The 18,629-nt window shown below is 40.1% G+C and overlaps 4 protein-coding genes across 5 annotated transcripts; 2 read left to right on the top strand and 2 right to left on the bottom strand.

Moving 5' to 3' along the window:
• The first annotated feature begins 1,163 nt into the window (after positions 1–1,163).
• Positions 1,164–1,969, top strand: LOC6576067 (nuclear protein 1). Its single transcript, XM_002002034.4, has one exon. The coding sequence runs from the start codon at positions 1,372–1,374 to the stop codon at positions 1,570–1,572; it is 201 nt and encodes a 66-aa protein (XP_002002070.1). The 5' UTR covers positions 1,164–1,371; the 3' UTR covers positions 1,573–1,969.
• A 644-nt stretch (positions 1,970–2,613) lies between these two features.
• Positions 2,614–5,223, top strand: LOC6576068 (mitochondrial import receptor subunit TOM70). Of its 2 annotated transcripts, XM_044008782.1 has the most exons (4): positions 2,614–2,632; positions 2,704–2,762; positions 2,985–4,025; positions 4,095–5,223. In XM_044008782.1, the coding sequence occupies exons 3-4, from the start codon at positions 3,023–3,025 to the stop codon at positions 4,886–4,888; spliced, it is 1,797 nt and encodes a 598-aa protein (XP_043864717.1). In that variant the 5' UTR covers positions 2,614–2,632; positions 2,704–2,762; positions 2,985–3,022; the 3' UTR covers positions 4,889–5,223. The 2 variants fall into 2 exon arrangements, with proteins under 2 accessions (XP_043864717.1, XP_002002071.1); XM_002002035.4 differs by lacking the exon at positions 2,614–2,632 and having other exon boundaries at positions 2,639–2,762.
• LOC6576069 (sialin) lies at positions 5,200–7,290 on the bottom strand. The gene is made up of 3 exons (XM_002002036.4): positions 7,149–7,290; positions 6,157–7,100; positions 5,200–6,104 (listed from the first exon to the last, which is right to left on the bottom strand). The coding sequence occupies exons 1-3, from the start codon at positions 7,186–7,188 to the stop codon at positions 5,373–5,375; spliced, it is 1,716 nt and encodes a 571-aa protein (XP_002002072.2). The 5' UTR covers positions 7,189–7,290; the 3' UTR covers positions 5,200–5,372.
• A 633-nt stretch (positions 7,291–7,923) lies between these two features.
• On the bottom strand, positions 7,924–16,535 carry LOC6576070 (putative inorganic phosphate cotransporter). The gene is made up of 3 exons (XM_002002037.4): positions 15,921–16,535; positions 9,899–10,533; positions 7,924–9,199 (listed from the first exon to the last, which is right to left on the bottom strand). The coding sequence occupies exons 1-3, from the start codon at positions 15,958–15,960 to the stop codon at positions 8,378–8,380; spliced, it is 1,497 nt and encodes a 498-aa protein (XP_002002073.2). The 5' UTR covers positions 15,961–16,535; the 3' UTR covers positions 7,924–8,377.
• Between the last annotated feature and the right edge of the window lie 2,094 nt (positions 16,536–18,629).

The following is an 18,629-nucleotide window of genomic DNA, read 5'->3' on the forward strand; positions in this document are numbered from 1 at the left end:
TGGTCTACTAATCAAATTAAAAGCTTCTTTTCTAAACATAAACCTTATGAGCAAAAGAGGAAAGTAGGTCAGCGGGCAGGAGAGCGTCAGCCGACGTGGTGACAGGCCTTCGTTCTTAAGCTAACACGCAAAAATATACACAATGTGTATGTGTGTATATATTTATATACACACATATTGTATTTACGTGCTGTCACACACGTCTGGTCTTTGTTGTTTGAGGATAAGCATTCAGTTTGTTTTCCTCTATATTGACATTTCAGTTGTAACGGAAAATTTTTGGCAATGAGCCGGCCAGTGACTTGGAAATGCAACATGTGTTTGATACACGATCATAATGATGATGCAACAAAAGACACGCTTATATATACATACATACACATGTGCACTCTCCCGGCCACTGACGTGGCGTCAAGAACAATTGCATACACTCGCACTTAAATACATACATATGTACATATGTATGTACATACGTATATATAATGTATATTAAAAAACGTGTCTGTTATGAAAGACATTCAAAATAATTTATGTACGAGGCGAAAAATGTGTTTGACGTTGCGTTTCTGTTTTTGTTCTTCCTTTTTTTTTGTTTACCGCGCATTTTGTAAACACAACAAAAATTAAATTGCGCAGCAATTATTGAGGAAAGCTTCTCATTCTCTCTCCCAGAACTTTAGCTCATGCGTGTTTTATGAGCGAAAGAGAGACGACAAGCAGAATAGCAAACAACCCAATAGCAAATGACAGAAACTTCCAGAGTTTACATAAAACTCAAAATGAATTTGTGGCTTACATATCTTAGTACGCGCTAGCTTACTATTCGGGTAACTTACTATTCGAAAATGTATTCAGTTTTGGCCATGTATAAACAAACTATAACCCGTTTATTTTGAGCTAAAAGTCAGACAAATCCCTGTCCAAATTGAAAAAGCGTTTGCTAATTTAAATTATTACAGATTCAAAAATAAATAAATCATTCAAATCAGGTAAATAAAATCATGTTAAAAATAATATTTCAAATTGAAAAACACATCGCTGAATTGTCAACAGGGCAGGCGCTTGTGAGAGAATCAGCAAGCGAGAGAGAGAGTAACTCATCAAACCTCGTATGCGTTTCGAGAAAAAGCTCTGGCCGGGTAGTATATAAGCAGGTGGCCGTATGCGACAAAAAGTTCAATTTCCATTCGTACTTTACTGTGACAACGTCGTAGTTAAAAACCAGTGGAAGTAACGCATAAACAAAAATAAAAACTTTCATCCAAAAAGAAAACTCTAGAGAGAGAAACAACAACTGAAAGGCCATACCTACAATAATAAACAAGATCTCAATTATATACATACGTACATATATAAGAAGAAACAAAAAACATGTCTGAGGCGTACTTTGATGAATACGAGCACTACAACTTCGACCATGGCAAACACATCTTTTCGGGCCACAGCGGCAAACAGCGCTCCAAGAAGGAGGCCAGCGAGCACACCAACCACTTTGACCCGTCGGGCCACTCGAGGAAAATTTTAACCAAACTCATGAACACCAACAACAACAAAAAGATTTTGAAGAACTGATACACCAGGTGTACAAAGAAAGAGACACTAACACATCGAGTGGCTTGAGAGTGTAAAAAAGAAAGAACAAAAAAAAAAAAAAAAAAAAAATACTGAATTGAAATTGCAAATCGAAAAAAAAGGAAAGAGCATAAGGAAGAAATTTAAAAGCAACCCAAGAGGAAAAAGGAGGGAAGAGAATTGAAGCTGCTTCGGCGGCAGCTGGCACTGTCGGCTGTCGCTGAAAAAAACACTGGAATTACGTATTTGAATATAATACTAGTTTTTACAATTTCCTAAACTTAATTTAGTTACGGACTTATAATTTAGTCTTAAGCTTAGTTCGTTTCAAATTATGAAGTTATGAAGTTTGCTTTAGGTATAATTTATCAAATAAAAATGAAAACTAATATAGAGATTTTATTGTGTATTTATTGTTATTGCATTGGAAGTGGGCTTCGTATACACAACTCACACCCACACCTGCACACAGTCGTCAGAAAAAGCTTTGTTCATATTTCTGTTGCATCGGATTGCATCTGCCTCCTGCACTGTGCGAGTGTGTATGTGTGTACATATTTTTAGCCTTTTAGTTGAACTCATTTGCACTCAGCTCTGCGTCTTTCGATCGTCAACCACATGCATATATGTACATATATACATATGTATGTATGTACGTATGCATGTTTTGTATGTGTATATTCTTTGTTTTTGTTATCGCAAAACTTCAATGCAAAATGTCGGATTAGTATCGACGAGGAAATAATGATCAGGTCTTAGCATCGCATATACGCAATAAACGCGTTTTCCTGTGAGGCCGCTAAGTAGAAACATTAATTACATTGGCAAATACATATGAATATTCTTATGCCTATTCATATTGTCTCTGGCCCACTCAAATAAGAATATCTGTTAACTCTGATAGGAATTGAACTGTTATCGTAATGCAATATTCTGTTGCGGTGAATGTTTTAAGAGAGTCTCATAGCAGAGAGCTTCCGCAGCACGCTACATCCAGCTGTCACATGTGCCTAACAGCCGTTCAACAGCTCAACAGTTACGCAGCTGTTCGGTAGTTTCGGTGTGTTCTATTTTCTAAGCAGGCTAGTTGTATTCCATAATATTAATTTTTATTTACTCTTCACTAAAAAGCATTCAAGCAACAGTTCATATTTGCAAAATTCATTGCAGTGTTAAATTACAAGACAAACGTGAGTAGCCAATGGTCGCCCACCCACACTCCATCCCCCCAACCATGTGTTAAAAATCAATAAGGGGAAGGGCAAAGCTAAAGCTGCCAAAATCGTGGGCCCCCCGCCCGGTATATACTTAGCGAATCGCCGCTATTCGCGCTCTGAGCGCTCAGAGCCCCCAGTGCGTATGATAAGACGACCGGGCAGTGATTATTACACAATGTTTTCGTCTTTTTGCAGTTTCTACAAGCTGCACACACATTTAGGAAGGCCCACAAATGGCAACGTTCCTGAACATCAACTCCGTCAAACTAAACAAATGGCAAGTGGCCCTCATCTTGGGCACGCCCCTGGCCATCGGCCTGGGCATATATGTGCTGAATCGAAGCTCGCGCGACGGCGCCAAAAGCGGGAAGACGCCGGACAACTCCAGTGATGCCGGCAAAACGCGACAAAAGGGCAAAATCGAGAAGCAGAATCTGTCCATTGATGGCACCGCCACAGATGCGGAGCTGGAGCAAAAGAAGAAATCGGCCGAGCTGGGCGAAAAGATGTCGCCGCTGAAGGAGGCCAACAACTATAAGACGGAGGGCAACAATTGCTATAGGAATGGCAAATACGATGAGGCCATTAGCTTCTACGACAAGGCCATTGACAAGTGTCCCACCGAGCATCGCACGGATATGGCAATCTTTTATCAGAATCGCGCTGCGTCCTACGAAATGCTGAAAAAGTGGAACAAGGTCAAGGAGGATTGTACCCTGTCGCTGGAATATAATCCGCGCTATGCCAAGGCCTACTATAGGCGGGCGCGTGCCCATGAGGCCACCAGGGATATGACCGAGTGCCTGGACGATGTCACAGCCACCTGTATATTGGAGATGTTTCAGAACAACAACACCATCATGTTCGCCGATCGCGTGCTGAAGGAGACGGGACGCATAGACGCCGAAAAGGGTCTGCGGGATCGTGTGCCCGTGGTGCCCTCGTCCAGCTTCATTGACACCTACATGCGTTCCTTTATAGCCGATCCCCTGCAGACGATGGTCCTGCCCGAACCAACGGAAAATGATGCGCCGCCGCGCGGTTTTATACGCGCTCGACGTGCGTTCGACGAACAGAAATACGATGAGATCATTGCGGCATGCACCGAAGAAATTGAATCCTCAGAAGCGGAATCACAGTACAAGGTGGAGGCGCTGCTAATGCGCGGCACATTCCATTTGCTGTGCGGCTCCTTTGCCGACAGCAAGCTCGACTTTGACGCCATACTGGCGAATGGTAACTGAATCGATCCCCCGATTCGATATGAATAATGCATTCCTTCTCTAATGGCAATCTCTTTTTTAGCCGATGCGGATATCACACTGCGGACCTATGCGTATATTAGACGTGCTGCGTTATTCATTCAGATGGAGGAGCGTGAAAAGGGGTTGGCTGACTTTGCGGAAGCCGAGAAACTGAAGCCCGACAATCCAGATGTATATCATCAGCGTGCACAGATCCTGCTGCTGCTGGAGCAGATTGACGCGGCGTTGGTGGAGTTCGACAAGGCTGTGCGCCTAGCGCCCAATCATGCCATTGCCAATGTACAGAAATGCTATGCCGAGTACCGTTTGGCACTGATGTCCGGCGATCAGAACAGCCTGGAGCGCGTGATCAAGGACTTCGAGCTGGCTATCAAAAAGTTCCCGGACTGTGTCGAGTGCTACAGTCTGATGGCTCAAGTGCTGGCCGATCAGCAGCAGTTCCCGCAGGCGCAGAACTTCTACGATATGGCCATGAAGCGGGCGCCCACAAATCCTGCCCTGCTCGTCCACCAGGCGATCATGATGCTGCAGTGGCGCGGCGACATCGATGCCGCTGTATCACTGCTGAATCGTGCCATCGAGGTGGATCCCAAGTGCGAGCTGGCGTACGAGACGCTCGGCACCGTTGAGGTGCAGCGCGCCCAGCTGCGGCGTGCTGTTGAACTGTTTGAGAAGGCGCTGCTCTATGCCAAGAGCCATGCAGAGCTGGTCCATGTGTACTCGCTGCGTAATGCGGCGCTAGCTCAAATCAATGTCACCCGCAAGCTGGGCATCGACATGAATTCCGTGTCGGCGATGGCCCAATCCGGTTTCATGCAACAAGGACCCATGTAGACGAGTACAGGACAGCAATGATTGGCCCCCACCAGCACCCCCTCCACGCGATATGGCGGGACGATGGCAGCCAAATAAGCGAGCATTTAAATGCGTTTCAACTGACGTTGTGTGTGCTACCTAAGTATATTTACACTGACCTATTCCCAATGGACGCACACAGCCAGACAGACAGACAGACAAACACACATAGACTAATCAATGAAATGAAATGATCATCCCTGTTATATATTCACAAGACACATAAAAAGATATGGAAAATCTTATTTTAGTTATTGTGCTTTAGTTTTAGCAATGAAAGTCCTCTATAATGAAACATATAACACAACTGTTAAGTATCTTCGTGTATTTCTATATACATATATGTACATATATGTATGTATATATAAGCGAAAACTATATAATATAGTTAAATGTTATCCTAGCTTTAAAAAAATTATAAACATTTCTAACTACTAAAGAAAAACAAGAACAACAATTGGGCTCAGGAACGATTTGCCGTAGGTTCCAATTGATTGTAGGACTGCACTTCGCCCGATATATAGCCGGCACAGATAAACCACAAAGTGGCTCGAATGCTGCCAATGATGGCGTACTCCTCCTCCAGTTTCTCCAGCACGGGCAACACCAGTCCGGGCAGTGCACCCAATCCATTGGTGATGCCCATCAAGGTGCCGGCAAAGTTGGGACTCATGTCCAGCGGCAGCAGCTTGATGCCCGCATAATAGGCGCCAAAGGCCAGGATGCTCCAGGGTCGGGCCGAGCTCTCTTTGTCATGGATGAAATACATGGTTACGCTAATGAAGACCAGCCAGGACATTAGGCGACGCGTCTGCGTGCGATTCAGGATGCCCTCGGAAATCAGATAGTCGCTGAACGAGCCGGAGGTGAGGGAGGCCAGCCAGCTGTAGAGATGTGGCGCCATCAGGCGAATGCTGGTCTCCAATTCGTTCCAGTAGGATTTGCCCTTGGCCTCCAAGTCAAGCAGCATCTGCTCCAGTTCCTTGGCAAACTCCTGTTGATTCCAATCGTGCTGCATGTTGGACGCAATCAGCGCCCAAATGGGTGCATTCATCAGCATATTGCTCCAGGGCACAACCTCATTGGCATCCCCAGACTCCGTTTCCAGTGTTTCGCACACCTGACTCTTGATATACTCCCGCTCGCTGCTCTGTATGTACGGCGAGTCATCCGGCTTGCTATAGCAGACCACAACCTACGAAAGATCAATCACATTATCTGTAGCCAATCAGGCAGAGATCTCTTACAAAGCCCATGAACCAAAGAATCGCTCCACTGCCAACCACATAGAAGGCCACCGCCCAGTCCTGCTCGTCGATCGTAAACCCACTGACCAGGTGCATAAATATGATGCCTATTTCGCCGGCGCTCAGCACCGAGCTGCACAGCCTTCCGCGCTCCTTCTCCGGCACCCATTGGGCCAGCATCGCGCTCACAGCCGGAAACGTGGGTCCCTCGAATAGGCCAATCACCATGCGCAGCAGCATCACTGATTTGGGTCCTCCATGACGCACGATTGTGGGCGTGAGCAAGGTTAAGATACCCGACGATAGTATCGAAGCGCCCAAGATCCATTTGCCGCCATAACGCTCCGCCAGCCGCCCGCCCGGTATGTGGGTGATCATGTAGCCCACATAGAAGGATATTGTGATTAGCACCTGCACCTCCTTGGTCCATATGTCGGCACTGTTGGTCACGGTAATGGACTCCGGTTTTCGCAGTGGATGCTGATACACCTGAGTCTCACATGACATGCCACTCTTTTGCCTTGGATACGAAGGCGTCGGATCATTCCTTGCCACACGACGCGATTGTCTCGTCGTGCGAGGCTGTCGCGTCGGACGAGCCGGCTTCTCCTTATGGCCAGCTCTCGCCCGTTGATTGATTCTCGACTCACGGATATTTCTCGCCGCATACGGACTATTCGCCGTTGGGTGAAATTTCGCCGCAAAGGCATTTATAGCGGCCAAAACCTTATTCGCCGCATATCGACCATGCGCCCTATCGGAATTCGCCTTCGGAGCCTTTCGCCACGTACGCTGCGCATTTTCCAATTGGACAGCGGCCAATTCATTGCAATCCCTGGCAATGCGGCTCAACGAGAAGTCCAGGCACAGGCGTATGCTGTAGGCATTCACAATGGCCAACAGGGCAAAGGCGCAGAGTACCAAGCGCTGTCGCACCTGCAGATCTATAACGATTAAGCTTTATATAGCCCCATTCCCGCTTCGCTACTCACAGTCAAAAAACTTGCGTAATTTTAGCTGCATTTGTGGCATTTTGTTAAAATATACAAATATAAAAAAAAAATTAAAAAGCTAAATACTTAATTAAAAATCTAAATTTATGTGAAATAAATCACAACTCAGATATGATGTCATTTGAGTTATAAATGCTTGTACAGCAATACAATACAGTAATAACTGCCTATAAATGACAAAGTAACAATTTTAAATGTCAAAAGAGAGAACAAAGAAAAATAAATAGATAATTTTAACTACATATCTATCTATCTAATTAAAAACCTTTCCTTATGCTTTCAAAATATCCTTGGTAAAATATTTCTTTCTTTATTATCTTTCTCTATGCATGCAAGGATATTTCTATTTTCGACAAGTTATATAATTTGCACTACTTTTACTTTGCTTTTTTATTTAATAGGAATTAAAAAAAAAAAATAGATTACTATAAGCTTTCTTCTAGTTGAAGTACTAGAGTACTCCCACTTTTTTCTATCAAGATAGAATAATATTCACAAAAAAAAATTAAATAAAATAAATAAAAATTTGCGCAAGTTTTTGTATTAGTTTATGCACTTTATTTGGACTAACATTATAAAAACAATTATGTCTTAACGTTAAAGTTAAGAGCACATGTATTACACATTGATCAACAATTAAAAAATTTCGTACAATATTTAAACAGAATGTTTTTTTTTTCCATCTTCATTTTACATTTTGCAATGCAAATTAGGTACATGCTATCTTATTATTGTTTATTGTTTTTCTTTTTTGTTTCGCTAAACTAAAATTGGATTTTTTTGCTGTTTCGTTTAAATACTAAATAATAATTAAGAGAGTAAATTGCTGCAGGTGCCGGTGGGAGGTGGGCGGATGGGACGGGTGATTGGATAGCAAATCTATCCTACGTATAACAGGCATAAGTTACAAGGGACTGGGACTTGGGAGGTTTTTGGGGGACCATAGCTGCAGCTAAAATCTTACAACTTACTATAGATATAGACATACATGTATATATATACTTAGTTAGACAGCGCACTGGGGGCCGACATTTTGGCATACTATAAAACTAGCAATTACAATAGAGGATCGCACGTTAACAATGTCTTCTGGCGGTTCCATAACAACAAAATTCTCGAAATTCAACAGGTGGACGAAAGCATCACACGAACATGGTTTGGATTGGAACTGGAGCACTTAGGCTATGGCACTTTGGATCTGATTGGATCTAGGAGCTCTGCTCCAGGGCCTTCAATTTGGGCTGCGGTTTGCGTTCTTCGGCCTCGAAGTCGACGCTGCGTGGCTCGATGATTGCATCGTTGAAGGGCTGTACTTCGCCGGACGCCCAAATGCTGTAGACGATGGCCGTGATGAAGAGCACGCCAAAGGCCACCCAGAAGACGGTGCGCCATTCGAGCAGTGTGGCATTTGGTGTCATCACGCCCACCAGGTAGGGCGTCACCACGCCCGTTATCGCTCCAATTCCGTTCGTGATGGCCATCAGAGTGCCAGCATAGTTGGGACTCATGTCCAGGGGACTGAGCTTCATGCCCGCATAGTAGGCGCCCATCAGGCCCATACAGATGGTGAAGAGGACAACGACAAGGACACGATCGCATCCGGCATAGGAGGCGCCCACCATGAAGATGGCCGGGCCGAAGGCGGCCAGTCCAGTCATCACCTTACGCGTGTTGGTCGTATTCATGATGCCACGACGAATCATCCAATCGGCCACAAAGCCGCTGCCCACCGACACGATCCACATCATCACGTACGGCAGGGAGGAGTACAGGCCGTTAGCCTTGATCGAGAACTGCAGCACATCGGCCATATACTTGGGCAGATCCGTCACCATAATATAGAAGCCCCAATCGTGACCGATCTGAGCGCAGACCAGCGCAAACATCGGCAGATTGGTGAGGATGGCCTTCCAGGGTGTCGGCGGCAGATTATCGTTACGACCAATTGTTCCAATCTCATTGCTCAGATATTCGCGTTCCGAGGGCTTGATGAACGGATGGCTGTTGGGATCGCTGTAGCAGAGGAAGACCTGCAAGCAAATTGAGTACAGTTGTGTTATAAGCAGATCATATAAGTACTACATTTTTATTAAAATATGCTCATAAATTTGTTAAAATACTAAATAGTTTTTAAATACGACTTTAGCAAAATACTGAAATGGATTAGCTATGCCCAATTGAGCTACAGACATGAAAAAGTCAATTTAACTAGTTTATACTAGATTTTAAAAAACAAACAAAAGAACAAAATTTACATAAAAATGTATGATATATAGTGTCGTATAAAATATTATAATGAACTTGTCGAACAACAGGCTAAGACGCCAAAATACTGGATTGAAGCAGATAGTATAATAAAGTATAAAATATTAGGTCAAACTAAAAAGATCGGGAATTTTAATCAACATTTATAATTTTATTCATGAAAACAAACAAATGAAAACGACATTGATGAATTTCAATTGTCGTCCTTGACTTAGTTAGTATGAGAACCTAATTCAAAATTTATATAATAATACTAAATTTCAGTATTAAAATACTAAATTAGAGTATCCAAAATAGATTCATGCAGATAAAAAACTAAAATAGCAAAATCACAACTTTTAAAACTTTTTACTAGAACGAGAAAATAAAGCTTTCATCTTCCTCTACTTTTCTTAAGGAATATTTTAAAAAAATGGGTTCAAAGTATAATAAAATAGAAACATAAAAAATGTGAGGGTACTTACGAAGATGACAAACCAAACGACGCCAAGACCGCCAAAGAAGTAGAAGACAAATGGCCATTCGTAAGTGTCGAGGAAGACGCCCGATAGCAGGTTGCCCAAAATGGTGCCCACCTGACCACCGCCCAGGACCAAGGCGCCCAGTTTACCACGCTCGTTGGCTGGCACCCAGGCAGCCAGCAGGACACTCAATGCGGGGAATGTGGTGCCCTCGCCCAGGCCCATCAGGACACGCGTCACAATCAGCCAGTCGGAGCCGCCCTCCTCAATGGCCAGCGGGGTGAGCATCGTGAAGACAGCTGTCGATAGAATGCCCAGGGCGAGAGTCCATTTGCCGCCAAACTTCTCGGCGAGCAGACCGCCGGGCACATGGGTGACAATGTAGCCAATGTAGAACGAGGACAGAATCAGGCCCTGCAGCTCCTCGGTCCAATCGTATATACCGCTATCGGAGGAGGCGCCATTATCCAAATCATCGGCTTCACAGATCGCAGGGCCGCCATCTTCAGATTCCGAGCTGTTCTTCTTGATGACGAGCACCGTGATGGCCTGGGAGAGACAGACGCGCATCGTATAGGCATTCAGGATGGCCAGAAAGCCCATTATGGCCAATATCACACGTTGTGGCAACACAAAGTCTGCAAATGAGTAAAGAGTTCGGATCAAGTTTAATTAGTAATATAATTAATTACAAAAGTTTCGTTGACGTCAATGCAAATTTGTGAGTGCCCAGCGAAGTGCACTAAAAAACTTAGCATGTGAATAAATCGCCAATTTGCTCGGCTGATTTTGAAAGTTATTCAATTAGGGTAGACAAATCAATTTTCAGCTGTTAAATGACAAATTAAATTTGATTGCTAGCTATCCACAGGGTACGTATACATATATATATATATATGTATATATATATTCATTTCAATTAGTCAGCGGCAAAGTTGTAATGTGTGCCAGGCACGTAAACGAAATTAGAATAAATAAATCAAGTTAAAATGGTCTAGTTAACTGCTAGATCGACTAGAAGATACCCTACACACTGACAAATTGAAAAGTAAAGGGAGGCACCTAGATGGGAAGTAATCATAATTTTGATATACCTTAAATCAAAATCAATTTAGCTCTATAGACATTCAAGATATGCTGAGGAAAATGGAGATTCCTAACAATTTCAGAGAATTAATTGAACAAAATTATCGTTGATGTAATATAAATTTAATAGAAACCTGATCATCGCGTGCTGTGGGGCTCTTAATTGTAATGCCAAGGTTGCGAGACATATAGACAGACAGTTTGATAGAATAAACAAGTGCAAGGACGAACGGAGAAAGAGTATAACGGACAGATGACGGACAGCAAGTAGAACAGATAGAAAGGTGGATAGATTGAATGACGGACAGAGAGAAGAACGATCGGCTCGATAGAAAGACAGAAGAAGGAGAGAGACTGGGAAGAGGAGGAAGAAGGAGGATCAGGCAGAATGAGGAATAGACGGAAGAACGGACATACGGAAGGATGGACGTCGGTCGGATGAAGGACCATCAGGCAGACTGAGAGACAGAATGAACAAAATGAAAAGAATGAACAGGCAGAAGGAAACATAGATGAAGGGATACGCAGAAAAAGGGACAAAGGGAAGAAAACACAGAAGAACGAACATACAAACAAAAGGAGATAGAAGTCGATTCAATATATAAACTCCATAAGTTCACCCACGCTACCTTCTCTCTCAACATGCCCTTTTACTAAGTCATCAATTCAAAAAATCCCAAAAAAAACCTTCCTGCTTTATGAAAACGATAAATAGTGGGAAAAAACATTAAAACAATTCGGTGCTTGCATAATCTTATATAAATATTTATGAATTTATTGTAAGTATGGTGAATTATAGCCTCGTGTTTATGACGCCATATGATCATAATTTGTTAAATGAAATTATGTCTTGATAAGCTAAAAAATTCCTCTTGTTATTCGCGATAAGTTAACGTGCCCAAATCCGAGGAAGGAGTCATAAAAGCACAGTTGCTCAGCAATTTGCCATTCGTACTCAAGTTGATTTTATTGTTCGGCTTTTAATTTGAAATTCAGAGAACATTCGTACGCACGAACACAATAAATGCGAAACAAATTGATATGGCTCGATTCTTGAGATATTTCAATTTGGGAATGTTGAGCTTCTTAATTTGGTGGTTTTTAGTATTTTATTTTATTATTCTTCAATTTACGAAATGCCAAGGTTAAATTAATGTAAACATGTATTTTTTTTTTTTTTATTATTTATTTATTTATTTTTTTTTTTTTGGTTACAAGATTATATTGCCATTGATGAGCTTAACAATTTATTAACACATTACGTAGTACACATATTATAATAATAGGGGCGTGCGAGAGTTAACAATTGTACTTCATAACGAGAGGAAATGTAAGGGGGTATATTGGTTTTATTTACAAGGCCAGGCTTGTTTTAGATTTCATTGTCTATTCTCGGTTAACACGCTGCAAAGCCGGGATAACCAATGATTATCAGGCGTGATCATCGTGATTGAGTATTATGCAGTCAGGAAAGCTCCACTATTTACTTTTGATCGCTAACCAATTCATGACAATATTATTAGAGCAAGAATAAAAACAAAATAGAGTATTGTTGATGTGTTGATTGTCGCACCCATAATTATCCACGCTTCAGTCAGCACCATCGGCATCGGCATCGGCACCGGCCGTAACACCCATTTCCCCTGCACCAAACTCTTAATTGCGATGGGACGATGGGATTTTGGTTTAATTGAGAAAAGTAAACAGTAAATCTAATCGACGTCACTGAGCTGCAATTCTATTTGACAGAGAAATTAGCACTCATAAATTATTATATCTATGTATTATGTATTTACGTAGTTCCTGTACGGACGGCAGACAATTTAATGATGTCTCAATATTTACCAAAGTGTTTAACAAATACTCGAACCGAAAGCCGACAGCCGGCACAAGATTTATAAGCAACACGATTCTCAAATGAAATACAATCCAATTACCAGGCACTACAAACCGGGAAAAGGTATTGATAAGGTGGCAGTGGCTCTATATAGATATCAAAAGATATACATATATATATGTACATATATATTTATATATGTAAATGGAGCGCTAATCATATCATAAAGTGGACCATAATTTACTCGATTCTAATCCTCAATCACGAGTAGTAGCCTTCCGTCATTTGTGCTCTTTATTATATATGCCCGGATGCGTTATCTGATAGCTGATAGCTCTGTAGATATGGTTACACTAGGCAACATTTAGATTTGTATTATGCGATAAGCACAAGTAATTACTATTATAAACGATTAATGAGAATTACGTATAGTACATTTCCGCACTAAAAATTCATTAGTTAATGGAATAACAAATATAATATATAAGCAAAAAAGCTTCTTTAAAACGTACATCGAATACTTAAATTGTTTGAATAATTAGTAATAATAGTTACAAGCGAGGTGTGTTTAAATAGTATTTAAACATTAAAATTCAATATTCGAGTATATTTTAAACAATAAACATTTAAAAACTGTTTAAATATATTTTGAGAAAGAAAAAAAAATACACTTTACTTTACTTTTTGAATGCACCTCTTATAACAATTTTGCTTTTATAACAGTTAGTTGACTAGAATATATTATATATGCAAGCTGCATATACTAAAGTTAATGGAGTTTTTTTTTCTATGTAATTGCATTTTAAGTGGAAAAACTTAAGTAAATTATGAGCTTTGCGCTGTGACAAAGATCTGAGATAAGCCCCAACTAGTAGACCCTTTATTTTTATCAGCGATTATGTATACTTATATATTTATATTGTGTTTGGCGATAGCACGACATCTTCATTTTTGTACAATTTCTTCAGACATGACTCTTTACACACGCATTCTTGCGAAAATTAAGCACGAGGCTGAAGTACGAGCAATACATTGCATATACATATATTTATAAGATATGCGTGCACTGATCCAGTTCGACTGTGGATAAGGCATGGAAAAGTTTAAGAGTTCAATGAGTCCAAGCATGCATATCACAACTATGCCGGGCAGAAACCAAGAATCGAGCCTACGCTCGACTTAAATGAAGCCTATATGCTATATTATAGAGGCAATGACACATGCTGGGTAATCAATCAAAAGTGTCAAGAAACCCATTCAAACAAAAGGAAAATACTTAAGCACCTAACTCACGTATACAGCAAAAAAAAAAAAAAAAAAAAACTTTTAAACATTTTTCTCCCACTAAACATTTCCATACGCCAAATAAAAGTGCACGAATTTAAACGAAAAAAAAAAATAAATATATATATATATATATAAATATATATGCCAGTTGGAAGCATTGCAACATTTTGAAGATATATACATATATCATCTTAATACTTTTATATACGCTTATGTTCTTACAAAAGAAATGCTTGCCCAAGACTGTAAGTCTTATTATGGAGGAAGGGAACGCATTGGAGCAGAGTAAAAAAAAAAAAAAAAAAAAAAAAAAAAAAAAAAGAGAAAGAAAACTCGTTTATTACATTGACCTTGCCCAAAAAAAAGACAGATAGAAAATAAAACAATGGAAAGGAAATGAGCTTTATAAGGAGGTCACCCGCTAACGCTAGTTGCCCCATTGAAGCAGCAGCAGAATTTATATATGTATATATGTACATCTACATATTTATTTCTAAATTTTTAAGGAGAGTTTAACACGTTCGTGATAATTGCTTAGGCACATCACAAATTTTAATTGTAGCCTAATTGATTCGCTTCTTTTTAACTCAAGTTTGATATCTGCTAGACTTAGACTCTACTTTAGAATTAAAATAGCCCCTATGCATATGGGTAAATATTGCTGATATTACTATATATATCACATATATGTCGACAACATTTGCCAATATTAAAAAAGAAAAGAAATAAGTTTTATACATTTTAAGTTTTTTATATAGGCCTTAAAAAATGTGTCGTTCAAGAGAAGCATTGGTAATTTTTGTTTATATAAAGTATTTATAATTTTGCAAATATATAATCAGCTTTATTTACCTTAAATATAAATATACGTAAAAGACGAGTTGCCTGGCATGAAAAATTCAAAAATTCAAGAATTCACGAATATATATGAACACGTTTTGCTACTTTATTTGGCATCGTTTCGATAAATTCGGTCATAAATTGCCAAGTAAGGTAAATGCAGGTCTGGGCTGTAGCTTAAATATAAGTATATTTAAATATTTCTATAGGTATACGTAGTAGTTGAGCAAATGGCCTGTGCAAAACGATAAGCCTCAATGCTGTGCACCCTACAAACATGCGTAGGCAGCTCTGAAATTCCAAGAACTCTCTGAATTAAGCAGGGCTTTACTTTATTTATTTATAATTTTTTTTAATTTATTATTTTAAATTTTTTTTTTTTTTTTTTTTTTTTTGAGTTGCTGTCGTCATCGTCTCGCCTTTCTTTATTCACATGCAAATTCGATGCCAGACGTCGTCATTTGTACATAGAAATAGGCAAATTAGAGATCGATTGACCGCAAGATTATTGATGATTATGCTGACGCGTGCCTGGCATATAATGCTATAGCGAAACAAAGATCAAACAGAATCGCATCCGTAACCAAATCATGTACGGAATACAAAAAAGAAAAAAAAAGTATACACAACAAAAACTGAATCGGAAGTGCAAATGCAGAGAAGTAAAAAATGGTTTGTCATTGTTTATTTTATGTGTTATACATACATACATACATAGGTGTATATATAAGGTATGTACATTTAAAAGTTAAGTTTACTGTTGTTGTTGTTGTTGTCGGTCAATGTCGGTTGAGCAATAATTAAACAAAATGTACATTATAAGAATGCCGAGCCAGAGTTCAACGAATTCGAAATCCGATTTGAATTTTATTTCGAATTCCCAATTCAAAGCACAACACACACACACACACAACAAACACACTGCTCCCACACTTGCAAACACTTCCAATCGAGTTGGATTCTTATTGCACTTACACTTTGATAAACTTATGCCCCATTGCGGTTGTTGTGTCATCTCAGCCGTGTTTTGTTGTAATGTTAACAAATTGGACAATTCCTTCGCCACGGTTACGGATTACGTTTCTCGCTACGGCGAAAACAATAATAATTCACACTTTACCGTCCAGATCCTCGGCGCATACGATTTATTTATTAATTCTGCTTTGATACACTTTTCACTTTTGGCGCACGCGCAACAGGACAAATAGCGAAAACAAAACGCGACAGAGACAGCGGCCGGCAGTGGGAAGCGAGGAAGCGAGAGAGATAGAGGCACTGAGACAGAGAGACAGCGATGAAGAACCGCACGCAACGGCAACTCAAATCGTACTGCGCGCACGAGACTGGAATGTGCAATGAAAGTGCACTGGAATCACGCACTTCTTGTGGGCTTTTCTTTAGTCTTTTGCTGCTGCTGCGGCTGCGGCTGCTGGTTTTGGCTTCTGCTGCTTCTTCTACTACTTCGCCTCTTATTTGGTGTGAGTGCTTTTACTCTGTCGTCGTTTATTGGTTTTAGCGGCTTTTCACACCACACGATCTACCGCGCTTTTGTTCTGCCTTCCGCGCACGTCGGCTGTTAAATTTCAAATGAGAAATTATTTCCACTGACTTTAGTTTATATGCGAACAGATAAGCGCTGCTGCTGCTGCGCAGCTCAGTCGCAGCTGCTCAGTTGCTGCTGCTGCTGCTGCTTCTCTGCTCTGCTGTGTGCTGCTCCAACTGCTGTTGAGAGTTATTGCTGCTGGCGTCGCAGCCAGCGTCGATCAATACGTCAAGGAATCGCAAGCTCTACATGTATGTTTGTGTGTGTGTGCCCATACACACTCTACGCTTATATAGTTTTAAGAGACCCCACTTATAAAAAACGCTATCTGGCCGAATGGCCCGTCCTCGTGGTCAACGACGTTGTCGACGCCATCGCCATCGTCGTCGTCGTCGTCGTCGTCGTCGTCGAAGTCTTTTACATGCTCCGTGCGTTCCCGCCCAAGGAACGTTGTGTTTATTATATACTTCTCATTTTTTCATTGTACAAATTCATTTTCGTTTCATTTAACTTTCGATTCGGAGCTGTATTGAATATTTTAACGGGTTTTCGCAGTGAATCATGTACTTATCGAACACGCGCTACAAATATTATAGAATAAACAACTATACTAAAGTACCAATGGCTACATATAAGGGTTTAACTGTAGCAAATGGTCATTAAACTTCAAGTTAAAACAATTGTCTATACAAATGATACCCTTTACTAACATTTTAACCTATGGGGTATATATGCTATTGAATAGATATATAGGCACAAACTCTAACTAGATCTATCTAGCACATCTGTTTGATCTACAAAAACTAGTAACATACAAATGTGAAATATAAATTGGTTTTCTATACTAAACACACCTCAATTTTACAATCAGTTCTTCTATATCTACATAAATCGTTTTCCATATCCATTTGTTCAACATAATTGTGGAGCCATACGAGTTTGAGCTATCGAATTTCACATGTAGATATTCATCTTGAATACAAATCATTTTTTTAATATAGCAACATAAATGTAAAATCCATTAGGCATAGGCTAGCATTATGTATTAAGGGTACTCAGTTAGTCTGAAATTTCCCACGGGATTCCGCTTAATTACTCTCAGCTAATTTATGACAAACTGTCAAAGAAAAGCTTCATTATCAGAAACAGAGTATTCAATACCTGCAACAACGTTTGCCAGCCAAATCTCTTACAAATACAAAACTAAACAAAATAAACCTAACTTGTACAATAGTTTAGTTTTTTTGTTTTGAGTTTTTCTTTGTGAAATGCAATTAAACAATGTTTTTAGACGAGGGGGGAGAGACAGCTGGAGAAGGAGGAGGTGTCCGTAGCTGGTTCTAGCTAGGTGCTAAAGTGAATGGCTTTACTATTAGTTGAGCGAGCACGCTATGTACAACTATATACCAGGTATGCAAGTAGTTAATATGCAACTACATCTATAATTCTAACCAAAATCGGTTAACAGCAGTATTATTTTTGTTTTTGTTTTTGATTTTTTCTGTTTTACAATATTCGCCATTAGCTTGGTGCAAATTGTGCGGTTTATTGCGGTTGAGTTAAGATAGATACATTATATGTATACAGTATATACATATATATTAATTGTAAAAGTATTATTTACTACATAGTTCTTTGATGAGCGCTACTCGAGCTGTGGCCTAAAACCAGTAAATGAACGATCTAAATGAATGATCATTGCCAGTGTTTAATTGTTATAGGCGCAACGTGATCCGTATGCCAAAGACAATCAAATACGAGCGTTATCTAACTACGTTAGATTTCGAAAGCCCCTATTATATGTATTAACCACAACTATGTACATTTATAGAGATTAAAACAAATCACAATCGGCTTTGGATTATAGATTATTTATCAAGCGAAAGGCTCGGTGCTTGGCGACAGTTAAGTATTATGCCCTATATATATGTATGAATATACATATATTTCTCTGCAAGTGTGTATTACGAACACTGCAGGTTTATCAGCCACGTTTTTTATTTTATTATCAATGGCACACTTTGTTCAGGCTGCAGAGAAAACGAACAGCGATTGAACTCAACAAGAGTCTGATTATCAAGACCAAGCACTTAACAAACTGCAAACTATGCATATGATATATTATTATACTATATATATGA

This window comes from Drosophila mojavensis, unplaced genomic scaffold, assembly GCF_018153725.1.
Source record: "Drosophila mojavensis isolate 15081-1352.22 unplaced genomic scaffold, ASM1815372v1 contig_36, whole genome shotgun sequence".
Classification (NCBI taxonomy): Eukaryota; Metazoa; Arthropoda; class Insecta; order Diptera; family Drosophilidae; genus Drosophila; species Drosophila mojavensis.

Excerpts from the sequence above, each read along its gene's own strand:
- LOC6576068 (XM_044008782.1), top strand. The coding sequence starts at position 3,023 with ATGGCAACGTTCCTGAACATCAACTCCGTCAAACTAAACAAATGGCAA. Across the intron at positions 4,026-4,094 it reads TGACGCCATACTGGCGAATG|CCGATGCGGATATCACACTG; the intron begins GTAACTGAATCG and ends TCTCTTTTTTAG.
- LOC6576067 (XM_002002034.4), top strand. The coding sequence starts at position 1,372 with ATGTCTGAGGCGTACTTTGATGAATACGAGCACTACAACTTCGACCAT.
- LOC6576070 (XM_002002037.4), bottom strand. The coding sequence starts at position 15,960 with ATGACACAACAACCGCAATGGGGCATAAGTTTATCAAAGT. Across the intron at positions 10,534-15,920 it reads GGGCATAAGTTTATCAAAGT|ACTTTGTGTTGCCACAACGT; the intron begins GTAAGTGCAATA and ends ACTCATTTGCAG. Across the intron at positions 9,200-9,898 it reads TCGTTTGGTTTGTCATCTTC|GTCTTCCTCTGCTACAGCGA; the intron begins GTAAGTACCCTC and ends ATTTGCTTGCAG.
- LOC6576069 (XM_002002036.4), bottom strand. The coding sequence starts at position 7,188 with ATGCCACAAATGCAGCTAAAATTACGCAAGTTTTTTGACT. Across the intron at positions 7,101-7,148 it reads ATTACGCAAGTTTTTTGACT|ATCTGCAGGTGCGACAGCGC; the intron begins GTGAGTAGCGAA and ends TAATCGTTATAG. Across the intron at positions 6,105-6,156 it reads TTCTTTGGTTCATGGGCTTT|GTTGTGGTCTGCTATAGCAA; the intron begins GTAAGAGATCTC and ends GATCTTTCGTAG.